This window comes from Eucalyptus grandis, chromosome 3, assembly GCF_016545825.1.
Source record: "Eucalyptus grandis isolate ANBG69807.140 chromosome 3, ASM1654582v1, whole genome shotgun sequence".
Lineage (NCBI taxonomy): Eukaryota > Viridiplantae > Streptophyta > Magnoliopsida > Myrtales > Myrtaceae > Eucalyptus > Eucalyptus grandis.
The window spans coordinates 34,741,393-34,766,682 of record NC_052614.1 but is presented as its reverse complement, the minus strand read 5'-3'; the positions used below and the strand labels follow the sequence as shown (position 1 = coordinate 34,766,682).

The 25,290-nt window shown below is 38.5% G+C and overlaps 3 protein-coding genes across 7 annotated transcripts; 2 read left to right on the top strand and 1 right to left on the bottom strand.

Annotated features, from left to right (window-relative positions):
* Positions 1 to 1,525: 1,525 nt before the first annotated feature.
* LOC104437311 (ethanolamine-phosphate cytidylyltransferase) lies at positions 1,526 to 8,912 on the top strand. 5 transcript variants are annotated; one of them, XM_018870938.2, is made up of 10 exons: positions 1,526 to 1,718; positions 2,314 to 2,722; positions 4,058 to 4,293; positions 5,079 to 5,221; positions 5,536 to 5,607; positions 6,515 to 6,582; positions 6,748 to 6,868; positions 7,673 to 7,738; positions 7,821 to 7,943; positions 8,815 to 8,912. In XM_018870938.2, the coding sequence occupies exons 2-10, from the start codon at positions 2,367 to 2,369 to the stop codon at positions 8,875 to 8,877; spliced, it is 1,248 nt and encodes a 415-aa protein (XP_018726483.1). In that variant the 5' UTR covers positions 1,526 to 1,718; positions 2,314 to 2,366; the 3' UTR covers positions 8,878 to 8,912. The 5 variants fall into 5 exon arrangements, with proteins under 5 accessions (XP_018726483.1, XP_010048543.1, XP_010048545.1 ...); XM_010050241.3 differs by lacking the exon at positions 8,815 to 8,912 and adding an exon at positions 8,395 to 8,788 and having other exon boundaries at positions 1,528 to 1,718; XM_010050243.3 differs by lacking the exon at positions 8,815 to 8,912 and adding an exon at positions 8,395 to 8,788 and having other exon boundaries at positions 1,528 to 1,784.
* A 3,464-nt stretch (positions 8,913 to 12,376) lies between these two features.
* LOC104437310 (serine carboxypeptidase-like 13) lies at positions 12,377 to 19,773 on the top strand. Its single transcript, XM_010050240.3, has 14 exons — positions 12,377 to 12,596; positions 12,700 to 12,845; positions 15,454 to 15,530; positions 15,768 to 15,890; positions 16,024 to 16,126; positions 17,256 to 17,293; positions 17,411 to 17,512; positions 17,642 to 17,728; positions 18,097 to 18,255; positions 18,470 to 18,541; positions 18,753 to 18,871; positions 18,984 to 19,097; positions 19,283 to 19,337; positions 19,446 to 19,773. Exons 1-14 carry the CDS (start codon positions 12,460 to 12,462, stop codon positions 19,527 to 19,529), a joined length of 1,416 nt encoding a protein of 471 aa, XP_010048542.1. The 5' UTR covers positions 12,377 to 12,459; the 3' UTR covers positions 19,530 to 19,773.
* Positions 19,774 to 22,255: 2,482 nt separating this feature from the next.
* Positions 22,256 to 23,443, bottom strand: LOC104439568 (F-box protein At5g07610). Its single transcript, XM_010052617.1, has one exon. The coding sequence runs from the start codon at positions 23,441 to 23,443 to the stop codon at positions 22,256 to 22,258; it is 1,188 nt and encodes a 395-aa protein (XP_010050919.1).
* Between the last annotated feature and the right edge of the window lie 1,847 nt (positions 23,444 to 25,290).

The window sequence follows — 25,290 nt, the reverse complement described above, 5'->3', positions numbered from 1 at the left end:
ACGGCAGTCGCGAGATGACCGAAGGAAAGAAGAAGAATTGTTGGTTTTGATTCTCAAATTTGTTCCCGGAACAAGAATCGATTTTTTTTTTTTTTATTCTTGATTCCACTCTTAATCTACTCCTGGGAACAAAAATTTTACCAAACGCGATTCTAGGCCCAAATTGATTCTGGGAACAAATAATCAGAATTTGGCTATGTTTGAATGGTTACCAATCAAGGCCTAAATGACAATTCAACAAACCATATGCGTGACCTGATTTGACAACAAGAACCCCTTAGTTTTTGTACTGTTTAGGAAAGATATTTGACCCGCCAAACAAAGTTGAATGTGACTTTTGAAGTTTGGGAAATCAGTCATTTTCATCGATCAAAGAATTTCAAAAAAGTCTCGAATGAACAACCACCTCAAAGACGCGTGACTTTGACCCGGCTGGACAAATTCCTCCACGCGTCGGAAGGTTGTTGCCCCAAAAAAATCTATTTTGCTGAAAAAATAAAAGAGAAAAAAATATATAGAAAGTGAGGTTAATAATATCAAGAAAAATTGTAATATTACCTTCCGTTAGATTCTCTTAAATTTAGCCATCAAATTATTAAATTGGATTATATGTTATAGTTGATGATTATACTAATTTAGAATTTTATTGTAATTTTTGGTGATATTAATTTATTTTAATGAAAATTAATGGATAATAAATTTGTCACAATTATCCATTTATAGCTTTTTTACAATAAAAAATAGTTTGGGATAGATTAGTTATATGTGCATCAATTTAAAAATTTTAATTGATAAAAACCTGTCTTAGATATATTAATTTAAAATTTTTTGTAATATTAATTTAAAGAGAAACGAACTTTCAGTTACCTTGTCTCGTCTTATCAACAACTCACGAGCGACGGTAAGCGAACACGTCACGTCGTTGCAGGCGACCTCTGGGAACGCCATCAAACCGAAAAGATACTTCCTGGAATTCTGCTTGTTGGGTGGGTCCCGGGGGTTGGTTCACGGAAGACACGTGGCACGAATTCGTTCAATTTCAAACGATTCGGCAAAATACTGTTTTGCAGTGGAAGACGCGTCTCTTCTCAATGGCATGGCTTTGCTTAGCATGCAAGCAAATTCCCGATGCTCCACGACGTGGGAAGCCTGTTCCCCACTTCAAGCTCCGAATTCAATTAGACGACTCAAAACGGGAGGGGTCATCGACCCGAATTTATTAATAGAAATTCCGACGGGGGGACGATCGGTGAATCTTGCAAGGGCCAGCCTCGCGTGCAAGAAGATCGCCTCTCCCTAGTCATAACATGATACCAAGGCTCGAGCAATCGTCGTTTTAGAAATTTTATCATGCATGTCTCGAAAAGTGGACCAATTATTAAAAAGTTCAAAAGAAAAAATAGAAGTCCACGGGGGCAGGCTGGTGTATTTAAAATATCTCCATATGGTCTTCGGGAATGGAATAAGTAAAATAAAATAAAATTGACGTGGGAAAAGAAAGAAAATGAGTGGAAAATATTCCCAGGAAATTGCGTTTCCTACCTTGAAGGGATCTGCCTCCTTGCATGAGAGAGACGGAGAAATTTCTCTCTCAAAAGCGAAAGAGATTCTTGATTTTCTTGAGGAGAAAGAGAGGGGGGGAGAGAGAGAGAGGAGACACAAACGCGAATAAGGCGAGAAAGGTCGTCGACAAAGGAAGGAAAGAGCGGCGAGAAAAGGTGAAGACAGATTCGATCTTTGACACGCTACCCACCACCATCTTCCACAGATCCCGATTCGTGAGGGTGGGGATGTTTCCGAGGCCTCTCGCGCGTTGCATTTCCCGTGTCTCGCCGTTCATTCTCACGGGACTTGTCGGATCCTAGCTGTGTGCCGTGCGTGCTTTCGTTGTCCTCGTCTGTCTGTCTGTCTGTCTGTCTGTCTGTCGTTCGTTGGGATAGTTTCATAGACCTCTGCTCTGCGCTTTCGCTCGGTAATGTCCGCTCCGTTGGGTGTTCTTCGAATTCGGGTTGTGGGTTGTGAGCTTCGCTACGCGTCTCTGAACTAGATTCCTCGTTTTGTCTGTGTATGATGATAACCCCTCTGGTCTAGCTGGGTTGTAGCTCATTCTCCATATTTTAGTTGGTGGACTTCGATTTGAATTTTCTGTTCTGTGATTTTGTCGACCACTGGGGAGTTGGGAAATCCGATCCCTCAATTATAAAAAGGAAGACAATTTGCCTTACGAGTCTGTCGTTGCATATATGTATGGGAGTTACGCGCATCTGAATTCCCAGCATATGTATGTACTCTTAATTTGTTTTCTATTTTCAGGGTCTGTGTCTCCTCTCAGTCAGCACAAGAGTCGTTGTTCTGAATCAGCCCAGATGGAGCATGAAAGCCTGAACAACTGGATATGGGATGGACTATATTACCACCCGCATCTTTTTGGTGGGCTCATGCTAACAGCAGCTTTGCTCGGCTTGTCTACGGGCTATTTTGGGGGCATTGGGGTCCCGTCGTTGCCGCATTTGTGGTCGGATGTGGGCATTTTCCAGAAGAAGAAGCGCGGGAAGAAGCGTGTTCGTGTTTACATGGACGGATGCTTTGATCTGATGCATTATGGGCATGCTAATGCCTTGAGGCAAGCAAAGGCCTTGGGGGATGAATTGGTGGTGGGAGTTGTCAGTGACGAGGAGATCGTAGCCAACAAGGGTCCCCCAGTTCTAACCATGGAAGAGAGGTACTTCACTCAGAGTTATTGACCTCGCTTGAACCTGTGTTGTTCACCTTACTCCTATGCCATATACTCGGATTAGATCAGCTGTTTTCTCAATTGCTTTTGTTCTGAATTTTTGGTGATTAAATGTAGATAACCTATTACCACCAGGGTAGTTGGTCTAGCAGTGAAAGGGTTTCCTTGTCTTCTGCAAGGTCATGAGTTCCTAATTGGCTGTTTTCTCAATTGTTTTTGTTCTGAATTTTTTATGATTAAATGTAGATAACCTATTACCACCGGGGTAGTTGGTCTAGCAGTAAAAGGGTTTCCTTGTCTTCCACGAGGTCGTGAGCTCCTAATCGGCTGTTGAATTTTTGGTGATTAACTGTAGATAACCTATTACCACCAGGGTAGTTGGTCTAGCAGTAAAAGGGTTTCCTTGTTTTCCCTGAGGTCATGAGTTTGTAATCGGCTATTTTCTCAATTGTTTTTGTTCTGAATTTTTGGTGATTAAATGTAGATAACCTATCACCACCAGGGTAGTTGATCTAGCAGTAAAAGGGTTTCCTTGTCTTCCACAAGGTCATGAGTTCCTAATTGGCTGTTTTCTCAATTGTTTTTGTTCTGAATTTTTGGTGATTAAATGTAGATAACCTATTACCACCAGGGTAGTTGGTCCAGCAATAGAAAGGTTTTCCTTGTCTTCCATGAGGTCATGAGTTTGATTCACATTGCGAGTGAATTGCCGATCAACTCGTGTTGCCTAGTTGCGGCATATGTCATGTGAAAGGACTTCCTGCGGGATTGTGCCAACTGGCTTGCAACCTTCAGGTCACAGGTGATGCAACTGAACATTCTATAGAGGACGTAGGACCCTTATGGAGGTCCCTAGTGCTGGTTGACCTTCGCCACCCCTGTACTCATATAAAAACCTATTCTTAAAGCAAATCAGTTTTTGGTACTAGTGACATAGGAGGCTGAGATGGTGAGATTTTCCTCTTCTGTTTCTTTCTCATCTATCTTGTTCAAGATTTTCCCACGTACTCTTGTTTTTCTACTGAAACTTTTACTCACTTTCGATGATTCCTGAAATGTAATAGAAAATTTGGAGCATTGGAGGTGCTCGATTGCCATTCGTAAAATCTATAGCCCTGAAGGACATCTACAATTTGAGAGTTTCATCTGGTGCATTCATTAACTATGTACATACTTCCATGGACATATCTGTTGTGCAATTGGCTATACGTTATGCTTGTAGACAATTAGGTGTCACGAAGTCAACCGATTGCTCTGTTTGGTATATGGAGTTCATTCTCTTGTTATCATGAAATTATTCTTGTCTAATCATGATGTTTCTAGGCTTGCACTTGTTAGCGGGTTGAAGTGGGTGGATGAAGTTATACCAAATGCTCCTTATGCAATAACAGAGCAGTTTATGAAGAGTCTTTTTAATGAGCATAAAATTGACTACATTATCCATGGCGATGACCCTTGCCTGCTCCCAGATGGAACAGATGCTTATGCCTTGGCAAAGAAAGCCGGACGGTACAAGCAAATCAAACGCACTGAAGGTGTCTCCAGCACAGATATTGTAGGTACTATATCCACTTAATCTTTCTCCCAGCATTATTGAGAGGAAGTACTAATTTAAGATTAAATACATGGTGTTTCCCGACAATGGTTACTCATTTTATGTTCAAATTTCAATGCATAAGGAGCAATATTTTAGCAAATGGTAATGCTAGAGAGCAGAATTAGGTTCTTTGGCTTTTGTACATGAGTACCTTTGCATATAATTCGTCACTGTCATGGTACAACTCGGCAAGTTGCAGCTATTTTCATGCTGGAAATAAGAGTAAGATGTTGGTAGAGAGAGATGTGGGAGAGACTTTGGTCGCTGCTGGTGGCAAACCTTGATTGTAGATTCGCTACATAGTCCTCTATACATGATAAAGTGAGTTGGAAATTATGCTATTTTCTGCATCCTTTGAATCTATTCAAAACATCACATGAGCAATAAGCCTCACTGAAGGTTGGAGATTAGACATTTGAAACCCTTGAAATGGATAAGTGTTGAGGCCTTGAGTGAAGTAATATTCACCATAGGCAAAGCTTCTTAAGATGAGGATGTTGAGCATTGATGAACACCATTTTGAATATCTTGAATTGTATAGCAGCCAGCAACACTTTCCCTCCTGTATAGCAGCAACAAAATACCATTACATGCAGGTTTATGACAAGAGAAAGATAAGTTGGATACTCTTTCTTTGTTCAAATGATCCTCTTCTGCTTCTGCTCATTGTCCCTTTGCTGGTTTCAGAATTCGTACTTGTTAGTTCTTATCTCTCTTTTTTAATGCAAGCTAATTGTTCACTTGCAGGAAGGATTCTTTTACTTTTAAAGGATGCAAAACGCAACGATTCTTTGTTGAATGGAGAGCACCAAGAATCTATATCAGAGGATGCCCGCGTTTCCCAATTTCTACCAACATCCCGCCGCATAGTACAATTTTCGAATGCTAAGGTATGGGCCATTTCTTTGTGAATCAGATTATTCTATCTCCTTATGATGTTGGTCCTGCGAAACTCCTAATGACTGTCCAAGTCTATTTCACCTCCTTGTTCTGCCCAAGCTTGGCAATGCATGTGATGTCTCTGATAGTCAATGTTCCACCCTACATTAAAATAAATGCTTAACCCATTGACTGTCAATCTAATTGGTAGAATTCTCTTTCAGTTCAACTTGCAAAAGTTCTGTTGCAATGCTGGTGGTTATGAAGCTAGCATATAATGAGATTTGCTTTTCATCCTTTGATGCTGGAAATTTTTATACCTCAGGGTCCCGATCCAAATGCTCGTATTGTGTACATTGACGGTGCATTTGATCTCTTTCATGCTGGACATGTCGAGGTAATTTGGAATGCTATGCTTATTTTTTGAAGCAATTTGTTTCTCCCGATTATATGTTTGCTTATATTGGTGCTCCTGTTTAGTATTGTTGTTTAAATCCCATTGCCAACTGAAATTTTGACTCAACTACAGCAAGGAATTGCTTACTTTAAAAAAAGAAAAAAGAAAAAAAAGAAAAGGAATAAAAATTGGATCAAGAACACTTCCAATGTAGAGTTACTGTGGGATTCAACTCTGCGATAAGCTCAGGACCTTGGCCAGTTCCCCCCTTAAGTAAGCCTAAACTAATTCTTCTGCTTAGCACGCTAATCTTAGGACAGAAATCAAACTCAGAATCTTGTAGTTTTGTCTATTTATATCCATATTAGAAAGAGTGTTCATAAAGATGTTTAAATTTTGAATTTTGCTGCTATTTTTGTGCATGCCAATCATTTTTTCACTTTTGTGTTGATCGTGGTGATGCCATAGAAGTTGACTGAAACATGTGGATTAACTGAACACATTGAAGCATCAACTTTGGTGTTCCATATAACGTTGCTATTCAAATATGTTTTACCTGGTACTTTGGCCTTGATATAATCTCTTTAAAGTTCATGATTTCGGTCAACCTGGATGTGGTTAGTTAAACATTCTTTTTCTTCGCCAAAAATGAGAAAAGATAAACATTCTTTTATCCTTTTGTAATTTATGGGCAATTTACTTGTTGATCACAACTGTCGTTTAAGCAGAACAGTCATGATGATTTATGCAAATCAAATCAGATTCAAGGGTGAAAAATTAGGATTTAAACACTGAATGCTGTCAGATCATCGTCTGGCGATTCCAAGCAGCATTGAAATTTGTAAATTGTATTATGTTTTGTTATTTTTGGAACCAAGTCAGTTATATCTCATATGTTCTTGCTCAGATCTTGAAGAGAGCCAGGCAACTCGGGGACTTCCTCTTAGTTGGTCTCCATACTGACTATATTGTGAGGTACCATATGCTTGACCTTTGCTATCATTAATTCTATTAGCACCCAAACGGTGGCCTTTATATCTATTAATTTTAGCTATTTGGGGAACGTTACACAATTTAGCACATTCTGCAATAAGTGATATATGGGGGTTCAATTAAAAAGTTCCACTATTTTTTATCCAGTGAACACAGAGGGAAACACCATCCAATTATGCATTTGCATGAGCGCAGTCTCAGTGTTCTAGCTTGTCGTTATGTTGATGAAGTCATCATTGGTGCACCTTGGGAGGTTTCAAAGGACATGGTATGTAAAATATTCTCCTAAGTAAGGCCCAATTTCCATTAGATTATCCTTTAATTGCATATTTCTTTTGTATTTTTTCAGTCATTCCTAGTTTGTTCTCTCCACTTTTAGTGGGTAAAAGAAATATAAGCGTTGCAAAAGTTGATGCTTTAGTCAGGTGGATTTTAAAATCGAGGATCCTATGCGTACTTTAGCATTGACAATGTTGCGATAACAAATAGCCTTTTTTGGCGATGACGTTGACATTTTGTTTTATGCTGTCCATTGTGGACTCCGCTGATAGCTTTTGTTGGTGATGACGGAAACCTCTCTGAATTCTACTCTGCCTGTCTTGAACACCTTAATAGATTTTGTTGGTGATGACTAATACCTCTTTGAATATTATTAATCCACCAGTCCTGAACACCCAAATCGCACATACTTTTGGAGTAGAGAACAAGAATCTATTATGTTTACTAGTTCAGATTAATGCAGGGTTCAGAATCCTGATATTTTCCTATGTCAAGATAATTGGAGCTGTTGTAAGTTTTAGAATCATTTGATGCTGAAGTCTACTTGGAGATATTTTCTCAAAGAAGTAACTCTTCATTTGAATTATGGGCTAAGAAGTTTGTTCTGCATTGAGTCAGACCCTAAAGCAAAAGACTCTGGATTTCACATGATGTATTTATGGTTGCAAAGTTTTTTTGTTAGTGGAAAAGGCAATCTTCCATGATTACGCAAGTTGAGAACTATTAATTGATAATACAATAGGATTCATGTTTCATTTGTTTCATGTCCCTACTAATTTTTTGACCTGATCAGATAACAACATTCAATATATCTTTGGTTGTGCATGGCACAATTGCTGAGTCCAATCCTTTGGCTCTGGTAAGTAAGTTGGTTTGTCCCCTTTTCTTCCAATCTATGCATTAGATCCATTATTGAAGCGAACTTGTCTTGCATCATGCAGGTTGGAATTGATCCATATGCTGTTCCTAAGTCCATGGGAATTTTTCGGTTGCTTGAGAGCTCAAATAACATAACCACTTCTTCGATAGCCCAAAGAATTGTTGCTAATCATGAGGCTTATATGGTATGCTCTCCAATCTTCTCGTTCTCTTTGCATGCAGTGTATATGTGCAATGTTCAATCACTCTTGGCTCCACTATTTTCGTAGATATTGTGCTCGATATCCCTGCCTTTACAAATTTTGTCCCCCTTTCTGTCCCTATATGTACTAACCAGGAAAAAGAAATTCTGTCTACTTAAGGAGAAATTATCTTGTAGAGTAGGGACTCCTGCCACAGGATATTAATTTGCAAGAGCAGTCTTAGGATATAATCATTATATCACCAACTGGCACCTAAACTTCTTAAGAGGGTTACAGCTATTGCATATAGGGCAAGTCACTATATTCAGGAGCTAATCAATGAAATTGGGTAAATACAATGTAACCATAGCTGGTGCTTTACTGCTCTGTTCTTTTCACATATTTTTGTGTTAAATCTTTTAGAGTACTAATGTAGTTGACCTTTCTTTTCTAGAAACGCAATGCAAAGAAGGCAGAGGGTGAGAGGAAATATTATGCAGAGAAGAAGTATGTAGCAGGCAATTAGCTTGGATTGTTGATTTCGGTGGTTAGTTCAGTTGTCCACACCTGCCAACCTTAACCATTTTAAGGATGCCTATTGTTACTAAAGATGAGAGATGCAATTAGCATATACCTAGATATGTGTACCCAAAGATGAAGAGACGCGATCAACACGCACCTAGATGATAGGAGAATAGAAGAACATACAGGATTTTACAATTTGTCGACGCTTCGATCAGCAATGTTTGTTCATCTTGTTGTAACAATATTCTGAGCAGAGACAGTGAAACATATCAACTTGATCCGATAATTCATTTTGCATATTCATGGTCACTCCTTCAGTCCTATAAATGGTTCTGACTTGTATTCCCAGTCTGACGCAATTTTGCTGGTGGGGTGCCCGCTCTTTTCAAGAAGTTATTGCAATCTTGAATGATCTTGAATGCTGTGCATTTCATCGTGATGGTTGAGGTATGTTCATTATATTCTATATCAGTGTTACTTTTAAGATGCTTTTTCACTATGGTACATGTAAATGTCGATAGCGTATGAGGAGAATTTAACCTTCAAAAACTCCCGAGCTAAGAATTGGACGCTTATAGTTGCCAATTTAGTACTTGTTAGATGCTTGTTTAATTTGGTACTGTTCGGATGCTGCTAACTTAGCCTTGTAAAACGTTGGAGCACAAGTTTTACAACCCTCTTTTGGATTGTACTGTGAACAAATTGATGATTGTTGGATGCAACTAGCTCGAGGTATTCTACAGCCATGATCTTTTTGAAAGTTGCAATCCTTGATCACCCAACCTCATATTCCTCTTGTTGGGGATTGAAGCACTGACCTCGCTTCAATCCCCCAATCCGTGAGCTATGTCCACTAACCCAACTGTTTTTAATCAAAGCTGACTTTCATATGTCAAATATAAAGCAAAATTACCCCCTTTGATCTTTTTGGCTCTTATTTTCCAATTTTTAGTGAAATGATGGAATCACAAACATGGTCTTTCTTTAAGTTTCCCCGTTGATTAATCACTATAATTGGATCTGGAAATTAATGTTATGGTGTGTTTGTTTCACTAAAAATCTCATGATAAAGGAAAATATTATTCATGAAAATCACTTTTAACAAAAATAGTTAATTTTCATTTATTTGATGATTTATGAAAAGTGATTTCATTTTTTGTGATAGGGGAAGTCATTTTCCCATTATCTAAGCTTGTTTTTAGTCTATAGAAAACATTTTCCATCATCCAAATATTGGATAGTTGATAAATAATTTTCCACAAATAGTTCTCTTTCAAACAAATGGACCATTAAAGAGCGATAGTAATTTTTACTTAATGTTGCTAAACATTGCAACTGGAAACCTACTGCTTCAATTACTGATTGTAATTTATGAACAACAATCGTAATTCATGATTGTTAATGTAATAGTATCTTTTGACAAAAAAAACTGTAATAGTAACTTACTAAGAATAAATTATATCGTAACTAAAAGGAAAGGCAAATTGATAGATAAACTGGTTTTTTTCGAACGATAATTATGATTTATGATATGATAAATATGGTATTATTTAAGGAAAGGTAACTTAAGCAAGAGAGAGGTTTAATACGAACCAGAAAGGCGTAGTATGGACAAGGACAAGAAAATTTCTATACGAAATTGAAAGCTCCGTTCAAAACATTACGTACAACAAGATGAGAAATACTACCACTTAAGGAACGTATTGGCAGCAATTAAAGAAAAAAAAATTATCTTATGCACTGAAAGAAAAAAAACTTATGAATGTAATTAGTTTGATCAAAGATACGATGAAGAATTCTACTATTTTAGGAAAAAAAAGTTAAATTTACGAAAATGAATCTTTTCATAAGAACCGAAAGAAAGACTTTCGCACGTAACTTGATAGACTTCCCACAAGTAACTTGATTTTTATAATAGGATAAATTCTTACTACTTTAGCACTAAAATGGCACTTTATGTAATGAAAAGTTATCTTACGAAGTTGAAAGAAAAAATTACGAACTACATTAGTTATGGACGATACAATTAGAAATTTTTACCGCTGAAGGATCAAGAAGGTAATGTACGAAGTCGAAAGTTATCTTATGAACCAAATTGAAGAATTATGTACATTACTTATTGTTTACGATACGGTAAGGAATATTACTAGTTTATAGACAAAATCGCAATTTACAAAATTAAAGATTATTTTATGAAACCAAAGAAAAGAAAAGCTTATGAGTCTCATTAAAAATTCACGTTACTATGATAAAATATACTACTAACGAGTTTTATTGGTATTTAAAATACAAAGTAATTTACTATTTTAGAAACAAAATTTACGAAGTTCTATTTTTGTTTGCTAACTACTCAATTTATCATAGCTAGCTTTTGGCATTTGTGATCATTACTAATAGTAATTTACCTGTTCAATTACCTTTCATAACTTTGCTTGGGACGAGGTCTTTTGGCCTAAGGCTCGTAATTTTCCACAAAATAAGTGATATACTTAAGATAATAGTGAAACTTCTTTATCTCCTATCGTTAGTTGAACACACAACGGAGCCAAATTTTCCTTTGCAATCCGTGAATTTCTATGAGTAAGTAATTTTCCTTCATTCTCTTGATTGTCCTCGATTGAAAGTAGGTTTGATCAATTTGCACTAGTCACTTGTCTTTAATGTCCGCAAATTGCGAGACAACCAATTTTGTAAATAACCGGTTTCACTTTGCAAGCAAATCTGACCAACGCCTTTTTGTCTATTTCTATCCAAGGGTTACATTGGGAAAAGTATCAAAAAAGTCAACCTATTACATTAGTACAAATCTTTTAAATTTGTACCAATTAAATCCGTTAGGCCAATTTTGGCAAAAAATCAATGACACGAATGTTGGTCGTCATATGTAACATGGCCAATTTAATTTTTAAAATTTTTCTTAATTTTTTATGAGCTTTTTTTTTCCTTTTTTTCTTTTTTCTTTCCTTTTCTTTCCAACTAGGGGCCAGTGACCCTCACATGGTCTTGGTGAGGGCATTGCAGCCCTCACTCATGGTTAGCAAGGGCTGCGATGCCCTCCTTTAGACCAAGCGAGGGACACTAGCCCTTGCCAATCCACAATTAGGAAAAAGAATGAAGGGAATAAAAGAAAAGAAAAGGAAAAAAAAAGTAAAAAAAAAATTTAAAAAAATTGTTTATGTTAGTATTGGTCATGACACGTAGGATGGCCGGCATTCATGTTAACGATCTTCGATCAAAATTAGCCAAGGAGTTTAATTAATATAAATGTAAAATATTTATGATTTAATCGATCAAATTGAAAGATTTTGGACTGAATTGGTATAAATATAATAAATTTATTATATTTTTAATACTTTTCCCATCATGTTAGATGTGGGACTAGTTTAATAAAATCCATTATGAGACATAAGAAATTCCCAAAAATTACACATTTCATTGCACAATCAAACTTTCTAAGCACACCTAATCCTTTCATGTGCAAAAGGAACCCTAAGGTACAACCGAAATCAGACACAGCGGCCGATTGCTGGCCAAAGAGTCGATTGAAAGAAACGGTGTCAACCTGTCAGGATACGATTCCCTCCACCTAAATTTCACTAATTAATTCAATTATTGTCGTGATGAATTCAAGAACGGGTTGACTCATGCAGCACGTGCGACCCAGCTCTGTTTTTCTGCTTCTGAAGATTAGCTCCCGCCTGCTATTCTCAGCAAAAAAGTTAGAAGAAGGAACACAGATCGGTCGGAGACTCCACTGACACAAGAGATCGATCGTTGAACGGAGGTTCGAGGCCTTCACAAATCCCCATCTACCTAAATTGGACGTTACCGCTGGATGATGATGTTTGTGTTCAGGTAGTTGGTTGCGTCGCTAGTTTCGTCGTTCCTTTCCAGGCCGCGATCCCCCATTTATTTCCTCGCGAACTTCACTTTCAGCATCTTCAGTTTCCACATCTCTCTCTCTCACTCCACTAGTTCTCACTCCAGACTGGCCATGCCATCTCTTCCTCCCTCGCTCGTCCTGTTTCTCCTCGCCGCCATTGCCACGGTGGCTTCTCTCGCTTCCTGCTCCGTCATCGTCAAGAACCTGCCCGGGTACTCCGGCGACCTCCCGTTCACGCTCGAAACCGGGTGAGCTGCGGATCGTGGGTTTCTTCTTGTTTTCGCTCTTCTTTCTTTTTTCCATGAATGGTGAAACGATGAGCTCGCTGCGGTGGGCAATGAGCGTGTGTAGGTACGTGGGAGTAGGTGAGGACGAGGTAGTGCAGCTGTTTTACTACTTCGTGGAGTCGGATAGGAGCCCTTCCCAAGACCCTCTTCTTCTCTGGATCGACGGTGGCCCTGGCTGCTCCAGCCTGGCCGGCTTCTTCTTCCAAAATGGTACTCTCTTCCTCCCTCCCTCCCTCTCCAATCGAACCATACTCGAAATTGTTCTCGCAATTCAATACTTGTCTTTGAAATACTCCATTGAGTAAACGGTTAATACCGCAAAAAGAAAATTAGTATATCTATGATAAATTAATTCTAAACTAAAACTTAGAATTGGTATACCCGTCATAAATTTATCATTCGTTAATTTCTATTAAATTTTATCGTTAAATTGTTAAATTTGATGACATGTAACGGTTAACAGGTATATCAATTTAGAATTTTACTCTTAGCTGTACCGGTTATGATTTTTAGTGATATTAATCTAATTTGTCGAAAACTAATAAAGAGTAAATTTGTTGCAAAGATATTAGTTTTAATTTTTTATAGTAAAAAAATTAATTTAAGGTAAATTTGTTACAAGTGTACTGATTTAGGATTTTTCACGATAAATAAAAAGGAAAAAATTCATAATGTGTGAGTTCATGAAAACCTTAGATGTGCTAGAAAAGCTTACAAAAATCTCCTCTGTGAGTGACCTAGCAAGTTTCGATTGGGCATTGCAACAAATAGAGCCACACACATAAGGAAAATGAAAACTTAAAAGAGAGAATCCTGCCTTACCATATGAATGTACATTAATTTACATTAATGCTCCATTTACCTCGATAAAAATAAATGATTCAAAAAACATTTTTCGAAAAAAATAATTTCTATCCCTAGAAATAATTAATTAATTAAAAATATATGTCAACAACAATTTATATCTAAACATTTTTGTGGATAATGAAAATATATTTCCATTCATTTTTATAAATGATATAATTATTTATTTTTTAAAATAAATATTGTCCAAATTATTGATAGCCCGCAAAATAATCCAAGCTTAAAGCTGCCTCTCTTGTCGGCGACTCGTGTCTTGGAAACCATGTGAGCGTCGCTAATTAGCTTTAAATACCGGGAAAGGTATACAACCATTAGTTGGTGGCCAAAAAGAAACTAAAAAAAGCAAAAATGAATATTTTACTATTCTGACAAAAAATAAAAGAAAGTTTTACTGTGAAAGAAACGGACGGCGTATTTAAATATGTTTCCGTACATTAACATATTTTGACAAGTCCTAATGTATAGTTGACTAAGTATTTGAAAGCCCTAAACCGCCGACATGGTCTACAAATCTAAAATTCATATAAACCATGAATTTAATGGGTTGGTGGAATGCATCAGAAGTTTAATGATTCGTTTGTAATTGGATGTGTGCACTCAGGCAAGTGTACTATTAATTTGTATACCGTTAAACATCTCATTGATATATTTGCTCAATCCATCCCATTTGATAAACATATGGCGTTCACCCAACATATGAATTTAAATCCATCTAAATCACTGTGGTGCATGGAATTCAATTGGATTTGATGATTTTAACGTAACTTGACTTGATGCTCGATGTAGATATTACTATTTTTGCGAGAAAACTCTGTTTATATTATTTCTACTTGACCATGTAACTTGGTTGTTCTCGATGGGCTTGAGCAAAGCTATTTTAGTTATAAAGAGGCGTGGTCTGGTTAGGTCCGAGAATGTTTTACAAAAGCTTTTATATTATGGATGGATTTGGGTAACCAATCGAGCTTGACCTAAAAGTCCGGCACGGGCCTGCCTATTAATCACCTCTGACACAGGCTGTGGGTTAGTTTCATTTCAATAATGGATATAAGTTTAATGCGTTAGTAAGATGAGTCATCGTACATGTATCATTGTTGGTATGGGTAGTTTTATTTTAACAAGTAACTAAGTAATATCAACAGTGAAAAATGTAGGAAGTTTCATTAGATCAAGAAAAGTATTGTCTGTTAAACTAATACAAATTAACCCAATAAAAAATTAAAAAAAATTAGAAAAACTGAATTCCAGTCAACTAAATTAGTAATGCTTGACACTACTAAACCCTTATATTGGGCTAATACCACGAAAAACCCTAAATTAGTACATTTATAAAAAAAAATTATCCCAAAACTAATTTTTTTATCATAAAAAACCCGAAATTAGTACACTTGTAACAAATTCACTTTCTATTAATTTCTGATTAACCATTGAATTGCTAAGTTGAATGATAAGTGTGTACTAGTTTTATTATTTTTTGTGGTATTAATTTAATTTAATGAAACTAATAAAAGATAAATATGTCACAAATGTATCAATTTTAAAGTTTTTATGGTCAAAAATTAATTTTTGATAAATTTGTTATATATATACCAGTTTAAAATTTTCGTAGTATTAACCCTATTATATTATAAGCTACATCAATTATTTACTTATTTATATCTTGCCTATCATTATGATTAATTATTATACTAATTATGTATTATGTGATATGTCCAAATAAATATAACCAATGATCAGATAGTAGATTGGGCTGCTAAAGCCCATGATGATCACTTGATTAGGGTCTCCATCCCAACTGGATTTTCTACTCTCCATTCCACTGGGCCTTGCTTTGTTTTGATGTTTCAACAATGCACTTGTTTTCAGTTACTTAATGAAATGAGAATCCTTTTTTTGTGACCAAAACTCCAACATCAACTTTTCTTATGATCTTCTTCTCCTCTACATTTCGCAGGTCCACTAAATTTTCAGACAAGTGGTTACAATGGTAGCTTACCCTCTCTCCATCCCAATCCATATTCATGGACCCAGGTGTGCAAAAAACCCTCAACTTCCTTGACCCATCATTGATTTCCTACACGTAAAGCGAACTGCACCCATCCCTTGTCGGAAGAAGTTCCCTCTGATGAATCCTGTGATCGGCGGGGTCACAAATTATGGACATCACTCATATGCAATTCCATAACCTTGTGATCAGGACATTGATCGAGTTCCTAAAGTTGCTGCTGCTGCCACTTGTAATTGCTGTTGTTCCTGTCTTTCTTCTAGGGCATGAACATCATATTCTTGGACGCACCTGTGGGGACGGGGTTCTCTTACTCGACCACCACCGACGGCTACAACGTGGATGACTACTCTTTTGTGGCGCACAGCTATGAATTCTTGCAAAAGGTTCGGTTTCATTTTCCTCTTCTTCTTTTTTTTTTTTTTTTTTAATGTTAGTATCTGTCGTTTTATGAAGAATTTCTTATGTGGAAAATATTTTTTTTAATAAAAAATTTGTCCTTGGTTTGCTATGGCACAGTGGTTTGTAAATCATACGCAATTTTTGGAGAACCAGTTCTACATCGGTGGCTCCTCTTATTCCGGAATGGCTGTTCCTATGCTCGTTGAAACGATAGTGGACGGTAAGTCATCGATTATTTAATGTCATTGATAGTCCCTATGTTTTCATTCGAAAATCAAAATTGTCATTCTATTTCTTTTTTTAAGTTTAAAATCGTCAATTTACTTTTTAAAAAGCGTCACTAGTTACTCATGAATTGTTCCAGCGATAATTTGCTGATGTTACATTACCATCATTAGAAATTTGCTAATGTTAATTCCTTCTCTTCATCTTCTCTGTCTCAACTTATTTCTCATTAAATACGAACCGAGACTTGTAAGATTCAGAACACTCAATAGTGCATAACCTCTAATTCGTGAATACTCGGAAGCCATGGTTGAGCTCGATGGAACTCGAGTGGCCATGGCCATGAGCCCAAAGGAGCTTAGAACCTCCGGTAGCCATATTTGCAAGCTCGACGAAACTTGAGTGTCCGTAGCCAGGCTCGACGAAGCTTGAATGACCATGGCTATGAGCTTGAAGAAGTTCAGAAGCTTCGAACTGCCGTGACTGCTTGCCACAAGCATGAAGGTCAAGCAGCCATGTTACAGGGCCCCTCCCCCACAACCCCCCGGCCGCAGGGTCTGCTTTTTAAATTTTTATGGTAGCTAATATGGCGCCTTTTACACGCCACCTATAAAAATTTGGTGAATCACAAGAGGACGTGTATACTCCACGTCAGCAAAAATTCACTTGCAATAGAACAAGTACAATAATAGGACTAATGTTGGGACAATCTAAAAAGTAGAGGGACAATTTTGAATAAGTTAAAAAGAAAAAAGAAAAAAGTACACGGTTTTGGTTTTTGAGTAAAAGTACAAACACCATTAATGGCATTAACCCGTTATCTAAATAGGTAAAATTACTCTTTCATCATGTTTTGCATCAGAGATGAACATTATTTCCTCTTTAGTTGGATTGGCCACTTAGTCTAATCACATGAAATCACACTCTTCCACTTACGCTGGAACGCTTGTTGGCACTTGAAAATAGCGTGCTGACAGAAAGAGTAAGTTAATGTAGAGAGTTTAGGAGTAAATCATCTTCTTTTGGCAATTTATTGAGTGTAAAAATGCAATTTCCCCAATTCTTAACTAGTAGAAATCTACCCACTCCCGGTATTAACTTTTTGCTTCGTCTATGTTATATAGGAAATGAAGCTGGGAACGAGCCAACGATCAACGTGAAGGTTTTGAATCTTTGCCAGCTTCCTTTCGGTCCCTAAAAAGTTGACTGGCTGCTTTGCTTACTTATTGTCAAAATCTTAATGAAAGCTAACTCCATCTTTGTGGTGGTGAATCAATAGGGTTTCCTGATGAGCAACCCCGTGACGGATGCATTCATAGACGATAACTCAAGAATTGAGTATGGCAATCGAATGGCGCTCATTTCAGACCAGCTTTACGAGGTAAAAAAACATATGGTTTCGCCGCTGCTCATCGATGAGGTTAATCTTGCACTTGTGTTGATCAGGGCACATGGATGATCCCTTTTCGCTAAAGTTGATACTGACTGGGTGCTCAATGTCATGATCCAGGCGGCCAAAACAAACTGCGATGGCGACTATGTGAATGTTGGCGATGATAATCTTCAATGCGTCGTTGATCTGAATGCCATCAACGAGGTATTGCTCAAACCTTTAAAAGAAGATTAAGAAACTAATGACATGTTATGTCCATGCATGCACTTCTTTCCCCCCTTGTTTCCGGTGTCGGGATTTTAATCTCGGTCTCGCACCTAGGCTGTGCATGCCTATCTTACCCGAAAAATTCACAATTTCTCTTACCCTGCATGGAGGACATTTAATTTTAAGCCTTCAATCCGGTGTTCATTGAGATGCCAATCCGGTCAGGCTAACTCTCCGATCAGCGGAGAGATCGGATTCGCAGTACAAAACACGAGCGGGATTTTGGGGGGATGTAAAACTTTTATGCGAATGGAGGAAACTCTGCGATTTACCAAAAACTCTGGTGGACCTTGTGATTTTTGCAGCTCACCTCCAAAGTCCTGACGGTCCACATTCTGGAGCCGGATTGCAGCAACGCCCTGCCCGATCCACAAGATGACGCTTCCGTTCGAAGATATCTCCAGGAAAACGCCACGGCCGCATCCACGGACGACCCCCTCAAAGGTCCTGCGCTCTGGTGCCGTGTATGTCCCTCCCTCTCTTTCATTTCTTGTTTCTACGACGAAAAATAAGTTAGTTCCGAACATAAATTAGCAAGACCTCGCTAGATACATCAGATCAGTCTAGGATTGATACGAGTACGTTCCCTTACAATGAGTCAGGAATCAGGATCATTTCTCTTTGCTGGGGGCATTGCTGGGCTATCTTCTTCTTTTGATCTCCTTTTTTGATGATCAGAACTACAACCACATGGTCTGCTATATCTGGGCGAACCTTAAAAGCGTCCAAGAAGCACTTCAAGTCCGACCGGTACATCTCTCTCTCTCTCTTCCTCTCCCTATCCCTCTCCCTCTCCCTCTCCCTCCCTCCCTCGCTCTCTGTGCTCCTTTCCATCATCGACAAGAAGATGCATAAGCTGCTTTCTCGTTAACAAACCATCCATCCACACACCTTCGCACATGCATGATGCACTGATTCTCAGCAATACAATAGTCCATTCAATGTTCCTGTTGCCGAGCAGGGGACCAAGACCTACTGGCCATACTGCAACAGCACGTTAGCTTACACCAAGGTCATCAGCAGCGTCGTTGATTATCACAAGAACCTCACCAAAGGAAACATACGGGGTCTCATCTTCAGGTAATGAATGCGCATTTTTCCACGGGTCATCGACGAGAACGCCTTCAGATTTCAAATCCCTCTATTACTTCTTCACTTCACTGCGTGTAATTAATTTGTCTTTCTGGTGCAGTGGGGATCATGATATGTCAATTCCGCACATCGGTACTCAAGCGTGGATAAACGCTCTGAATCTGACTTTAGATGAGAGCTGGAGAGTGTGGTCTGTGGATGGCCAGACCGCAGGGTATGTCCTTCAGCTTTATCTTCAGTTTCTTTCTCAATTGGGAAGAGGAGAGTAAGAAATTAAATGAGCTTACGTTCGCACGCGCGAGTGCTACATGCCACCATACATAAGAATATCAAAATAAACAAGCATACTCTCAAAGTAACCAAATAATTGGGCCACTTTTCGGCACATTTCCTTTGCAGGTATGCCAAGAAGTACATTAAGGATGATTATAGCTTGACGTTTGTCACAGTCAAGGCAAGAATAAAAAGCCCCCTTACTCAAATCTTCTTGTGTCTTATATCCTAATTGAAAACACATGAAGCATTCAAACATAAACTTGACTTCTCGGGGTGTATAATACAGGGAGCAGGACATTTCGCAGCAGAATACAAGGTCAAGGAGTGTTTTCAACTGGTGGATAGATGGATGGCTTACTACCCCGTGTAAAAGTAATGTTAAGCTAAGGAGACACTTTTTGTTCAACAGCATTAGTGATCACGCTTTTCTCATGGACCATGTTCTAACAGGATGAATGTAGCTCCTTTCATCTATTAAAGGAGCAATTGTTGGGATTGATTTTTGGTTTCTTTGCCGCAACATGAGGCTAAGTAAGCTGAAGAAATGGAGCACATAACATATGCAGCACTTGAAAAAGAAAGTTCCATGCTACAGTAAAAAACCATTTCTGGCATTACTGTTGACTCTACCAGGAGGAACAGACGCGACTTCCTAGTTTTGCAACTTCAATATGCAACAGGAGTCCCAAAACCTAAATTATGAGAAGTTTTGGTGCACTATCAGAAACAAAGCCATCTGAATATCCATTCGCAGAACCAGACTGACTTCACTTAATCCTGAAACTGGATATATGAAGTCACACCAATTTCTTCGATTGAGGTCATTGCAAATTTGCAAGCCAAACCAGCAATAGAGATCGTGAACCCATTATCACATACACGATAGGATTTGCTGGTAATTTTAACACACAAAGCCAAAAAACTGCCTGCATGTAGACAGACACATGCATAGAGCCAGAGTGCCAAGGATATACCGACTCCCAAAAAAGAAAAGGAGAGATCCAGTATTTTGATATACACTTTCTTTTTCTGTACAAAAAGGGTAAGTAGTAGGAAAGGAAATTTTCCACTTTTATTTTCAAAATGCCGGCCAACACAACCAGCAATTTGATATGCAGAAAAACCTACCCTAATTTCTATTGAAAACAAGAAGCCAACTGAAGTTAATGTTACTTACCTTCAAAAGAGCAACCATGTAAAAGAAGTGTAATTTCCACTTTGGGAATTATTACCATAAGCATCTAGAACGTAAAAGAGACTTGGCATACAGATATACATAGCCATACGTATAACAATAGGATACTACACCGTTAAGAAGTGTTCATCTATCCGACTTTAGGGAGCTTAAGAAATCCATAATGCATCTGCACTAAAAGGCACTGGGTGTTCTTGACTTTCATGGCCAAATCATCAACTTAGGTAGGCACTCTGAGAAAAAAGGTCTCGGTAAAGAAATTTCACAAACTCAAGTCAAGTCAGCCTCGCTGACAAGACAAAACAGATGGAGGACAATGTAGGCCATTGATGTACGTTCAAAAGCCAATAACATGATTATAGCTGAGATAACATCGAATTCAAGCAAGCCACACCTACAGTGATCACGAACTTGACGATGAACACAAGAAAAGTCAAACATTTCGTATCACCAATGGTAGGACTCATCAGCAAAAAGAAGCCCTTCCCAGTCTTTTAAATGACCTCAAAGTAAGGATAAAGTGGAAAGGCAATCCTACATCACAAAGAGACTTCCCTGACAAGCAGATGCTAATGCAGAAAAACAGGAATGGTTATATCTCTTGAAGTGAAATTCAGACAATTTCCAGATCTGATCCTTAGGCATCATAGCTACATTAAGTTTGTCCAATGACATCTATAGAGTAAATAGTCAATATAATATGCTTCAGAAGTTTCATATCAAAACAAGTAATGCATCTCACAGAAAAGGGAAACTCAAAAGCCAAGTGAAGACAGGTGAACTAACCATAAGTAGAAAAGATATTTAGGGCTCATCCATTTTAATGAAAAAGATTTGCTAGCCCATACATAGCAGAGCTTACATCATTACTTGTTTTAGAAGAGGAACCACTGAATCTAGAACATTAATATTTCAAAAATGGAAAAGCATAATGTCTGAGACAATATAGAGTAAAAACACCTCAAGCTTCAGTATCTATGCAGACATTATACATACACAGAACATTATTGTAATTGACACTTATATGCACTAACTTTTCACTTCGAATATTGCAAAAGAACCACACCTTATTCTCTCAGATTTTGTGCACTATTAACCACCAAAATAGGACATTTTAAATTATGTTCTGCAGTTCTTTGCCCCTTCCTGGCTTCATCACTCAATCGTCATCAAATAATTATTACTCAGGAAGTCAAGATGTACCCAAAGATCAGAACACAAGAAACTTCACAGCCAGTCATCTTACAGTCAAAACAACTACTCAAGAAGAGCATTCTGTGCATGAAAAAGCAGATAAAACAAATCAACTCCAGGAGGGAAAAGAGGAACAAATAATGATATCATCTTATTGAGATGCTTCGGCACAAATATATTAGTCTTGTGCATTCACTTGTTTCAGCAGCCCTAAGCGAGGGATTTTCTTGAAAGGATTGGGAACTTAGATGCCCTCCTTATCACTCCCCGAGAAGAAGAAAGTAAAATGAAATAGAGACCCCGCAAAGGTTATGATCAAGTGAGTTTGTCATAACAGCAAATCGAGAGAAACTCCATATAGACCTTGGCCCTCATCTAGATGGAGAAAGCGGAACGTACCTTAACTCTCAAACGTCACTGATATATACAACATGCAGTACAGAGTACCAATTAGGAATTATGAATAGATTGAAGACAATATACATAGAAAAATCCTTCCAAATGGGTCATCCTAGACATACCTCTTTCTCGCAAATAAAAAACATTGCTTTACATATATCATGGCCATCAACGGGAGAGAAGAAAATACCATCATCACCGGAGGCACTAGCAGGCTTCAAGCCACATATATTACATTACATTGAAGCATGGAAAGGAAACTTGCAGATTTACAATATCGGAAATATCGACAAGGAAAGCAATTTGCATCAAATGGGAGCTAATGTCTCGATAAATTCATAAGCATCAAGCCACCCATATTGTAATGAGCCATACCCATTAGATTGATCCGCCGGTATCTCATAAAGCTTCCTGAAAGTCTTGTCACCAACATTATATGTCAAGATTTTACCTGGTAAATGAACTAACAGCGATGACTCCTCGTTGTTCCCTTCTCTGACCAGATGAAGCATAACGAACGCATAGTAATTCATATAGTCCGGATCCATGTAATTGCGCACCACCTCTGGGAAAGCACTCACGATAGAATCAAGCTCCACGTGGTATTTAACAAACCACCCCGAATAATCCTTTTCCAACTCAAAAATCTTAAATTGAGCAGTCCGTGACCCATAAATCTCAAAAAAATGCAAATGCCCATGAGACTCCCCAAAATACCTGAACCTCCTACACCCCCGATTCTCCGAAATGGGAAGCCTTGGCATCGTCCGAAACTGCTCTTTCTTGACATCGAAGCACAGGGAAGCCCCCGTTGGGCTAATCCAGTGAACCCCACCATTCCAAAAGACGCCATTGTCGAACACCATATCGAAGGGAGCGACAAAAGGAGACCCAGAAAGCCTCCATCCGCGGTCTCGAGACGAGTAAATCTCAATTTGATAATAGTACGCGGACTCAACGGTGCTTCGAACGCAAACGACGTCATAGTGGGACGATTTAGAAGGGTCGAAGGCCAAACTCACTCCATAAACAGTAATCGCGCAGGAGGAAGCACCCCCGAGCTGGGGAAGCATTGCGAACTGCCTCGTCGTCGGATTAAAGACGTAGTAATTACGCCGACACCCGATCTTGCGGAAGCTGCAGCACAGGAGCAGCCCGCCGCAGGACTGCAGGATCTTCAGGCCCGCGGGGTCGGGGGCGAAATCGAGGCACTTGAACGGGAACCCAGATAGAGGAGAATCGCCGCCGCCCCCGCCCAGCGGCAGGAACTGGTGGTCCGAGGGGGTGCGGCGGAGCACGACGCCGGAGGCCCCGGAGCCGGCGTGGAGGCGGGCGTGGCGGCGGGAGAAGCGGGGGCCGGAGATGATGGAGAGCCAGAGCTTGGAGACGCACTTGAAGCGGAGGAGGGAGCGGGCGGGGAGGAGGAGGAGGATCTCGGAGATGAGGTCCTCGTTGGCCGCGATGATCTCGGCGGCCGAATAGCCCTGCAGCTTCATTTCCAGAAAAGTGGTCGAAGGCGCTTGCAGACAGAAAGGGAGGAGGGGAGGGGAGGGGAAGGGAGGGGAAGGAAGAAGGAAGAGTAAAGAGCATTCATTGGGAAAGAACCAAAAGGGGAACGTGCGGATAGCGGAAGGATTCGCTGTCACGGGAAACCGCTGGCAGTGCGTGTCCACTGTCGAGTGCGGAGGAAGCAAAGTGGAGTGGTGGTCGCGGTGGCAGGGGCGGCGGTGGCCGGGGCGGCGGTGGCCGATGTGGATTTATCTTTTGCCATTCGAAACCAGTCGATGAAAATCGAATGTCGTGTTGCCGGAACAGCGCGCCTAATTCCAGCCGATTTTTGCTCGCTCTTTTCTTCTTTCCCTCCCTTTTCTCGAGAATTTTGTTTAGGGCACCTGTCAAGCCAACGAATAAAAAATAAAAAAATTCAGGATATTCTATATTTAAAATTTGAGATAATGACACAAATAATTTTAAAAACTTTGCAATGCGCATTATGATTTATAAGCTTTTAATTTGTTCGGTGTAAAACTTGAACCTATGGTGCATATTTAATTTAGTTTCTCAACTGCATAAAAATATTCAATGTTTTAAGCACCACGTTATTTAGATTAAAAGTTCACGATTTACATTGTATATTGAGATGATATTCAATTACCACATTGAAGAGATTAAAAATTTAAAGATTATATTGTATTTTGACCAAAGTTTAAGATTTATTTATGTCATTCTCCTTTGAAGTTTATAATACAATTGTGATGTTTGAGTTTGAGCTCGTAGGACAAGGAGTTTGAAGAGAGAGAGAGAGAGAGATTTAAGAGATTATAAATAGAAACATTAAAACGAATTATTTCGATTTTATAGCAAGATTTCTTTTACCATTTGATATTTGACTTGAGATGGTTGATTAGTTAATAATTTAATCAATAGAGGTAGTGATGTCAATGTACAATTACATGAATGATTATGAGATTTATGGATGACAATTATAGCACAATTAGTCATTAAGATTACATAAAAAAATTTTGAAGAAAATCGTGTGATAAAAAGTAGATTTGATCATGGCAAACGAAACCCCAATTTGGTTTTTCTTAATTTTATAACATTAGTCATGAAATCATTGAAAATGATATTTGATTTATCTCAATCCCTTCCCGACCTATTAAAAGGGGGATGAACCTTTATGACCAATTATTCTTTCAAGAAATGAGTCTTATATCTCCATTTGTTTCACAGAACATAGGCAAAGTCAAGTTGAGTAACGGTGAGATATTTAAAACTGCCAACAAGCTGCCGATAGAGCCTAGGATTTGAAAGAGGAGCCCCATCTTTGGCATCAAATTTAGCATTGATCTCAATAGGAGTTGTAGCGATCTTGTTGTTAGTGAGTCCAACTCAAGAGATAAGATCAATGATATACTTGGCTTATGATAGATAACTAGAGGAATCCGAATGAACCTTTACATCTAAAATGTGGCTGAGTAGCCCTAGATCTTTCATTTCAAACTATTAATTGAGATATCGATTAGGCTTCGAAATGCCAATATGATCATCGCCGATAATAACCATGTTGTCCACATATAAGAGTAGCATAAATACCCATAAAACGCGTGTCGAACAAAAAGAGCATGATCATAAGGACTAAACTTGAAGTTGAAAAATTCCACGGTAGAGTTAAGTTTGGAATACCATGCACAAGGAACCTATTTTAGACCATATAATGCTCTTCGTAATCGACAAACTTTGTTGGAAGAATAAGTATTTCCAGAAGGAGGCACCATATAAACTAATTCAATAAGATCACCATTCAAGAATGCAGTTTTAATAGCCATCTAGAATAGAGACT

Excerpts from the sequence above, each read along its gene's own strand:
- LOC104437311 (XM_010050241.3), top strand. The coding sequence starts at position 2,367 with ATGGAGCATGAAAGCCTGAACAACTGGATATGGGATGGACTATATTAC. Across the intron at positions 4,294-5,078 it reads CTCCAGCACAGATATTGTAG|GAAGGATTCTTTTACTTTTA; the intron begins GTACTATATCCA and ends GTTCACTTGCAG. Across the intron at positions 7,944-8,394 it reads CTAATCATGAGGCTTATATG|AAACGCAATGCAAAGAAGGC; the intron begins GTATGCTCTCCA and ends TTTCTTTTCTAG.
- LOC104437310 (XM_010050240.3), top strand. The coding sequence starts at position 12,460 with ATGCCATCTCTTCCTCCCTCGCTCGTCCTGTTTCTCCTCGCCGCCATT. Across the intron at positions 17,513-17,641 it reads TTTCAGACCAGCTTTACGAG|GCGGCCAAAACAAACTGCGA; the intron begins GTAAAAAAACAT and ends GTCATGATCCAG. Across the intron at positions 18,872-18,983 it reads ATACGGGGTCTCATCTTCAG|TGGGGATCATGATATGTCAA; the intron begins GTAATGAATGCG and ends TTTCTGGTGCAG.
- LOC104439568 (XM_010052617.1), bottom strand. The coding sequence starts at position 23,443 with ATGAAGCTGCAGGGCTATTCGGCCGCCGAGATCATCGCGGCCAACGAG.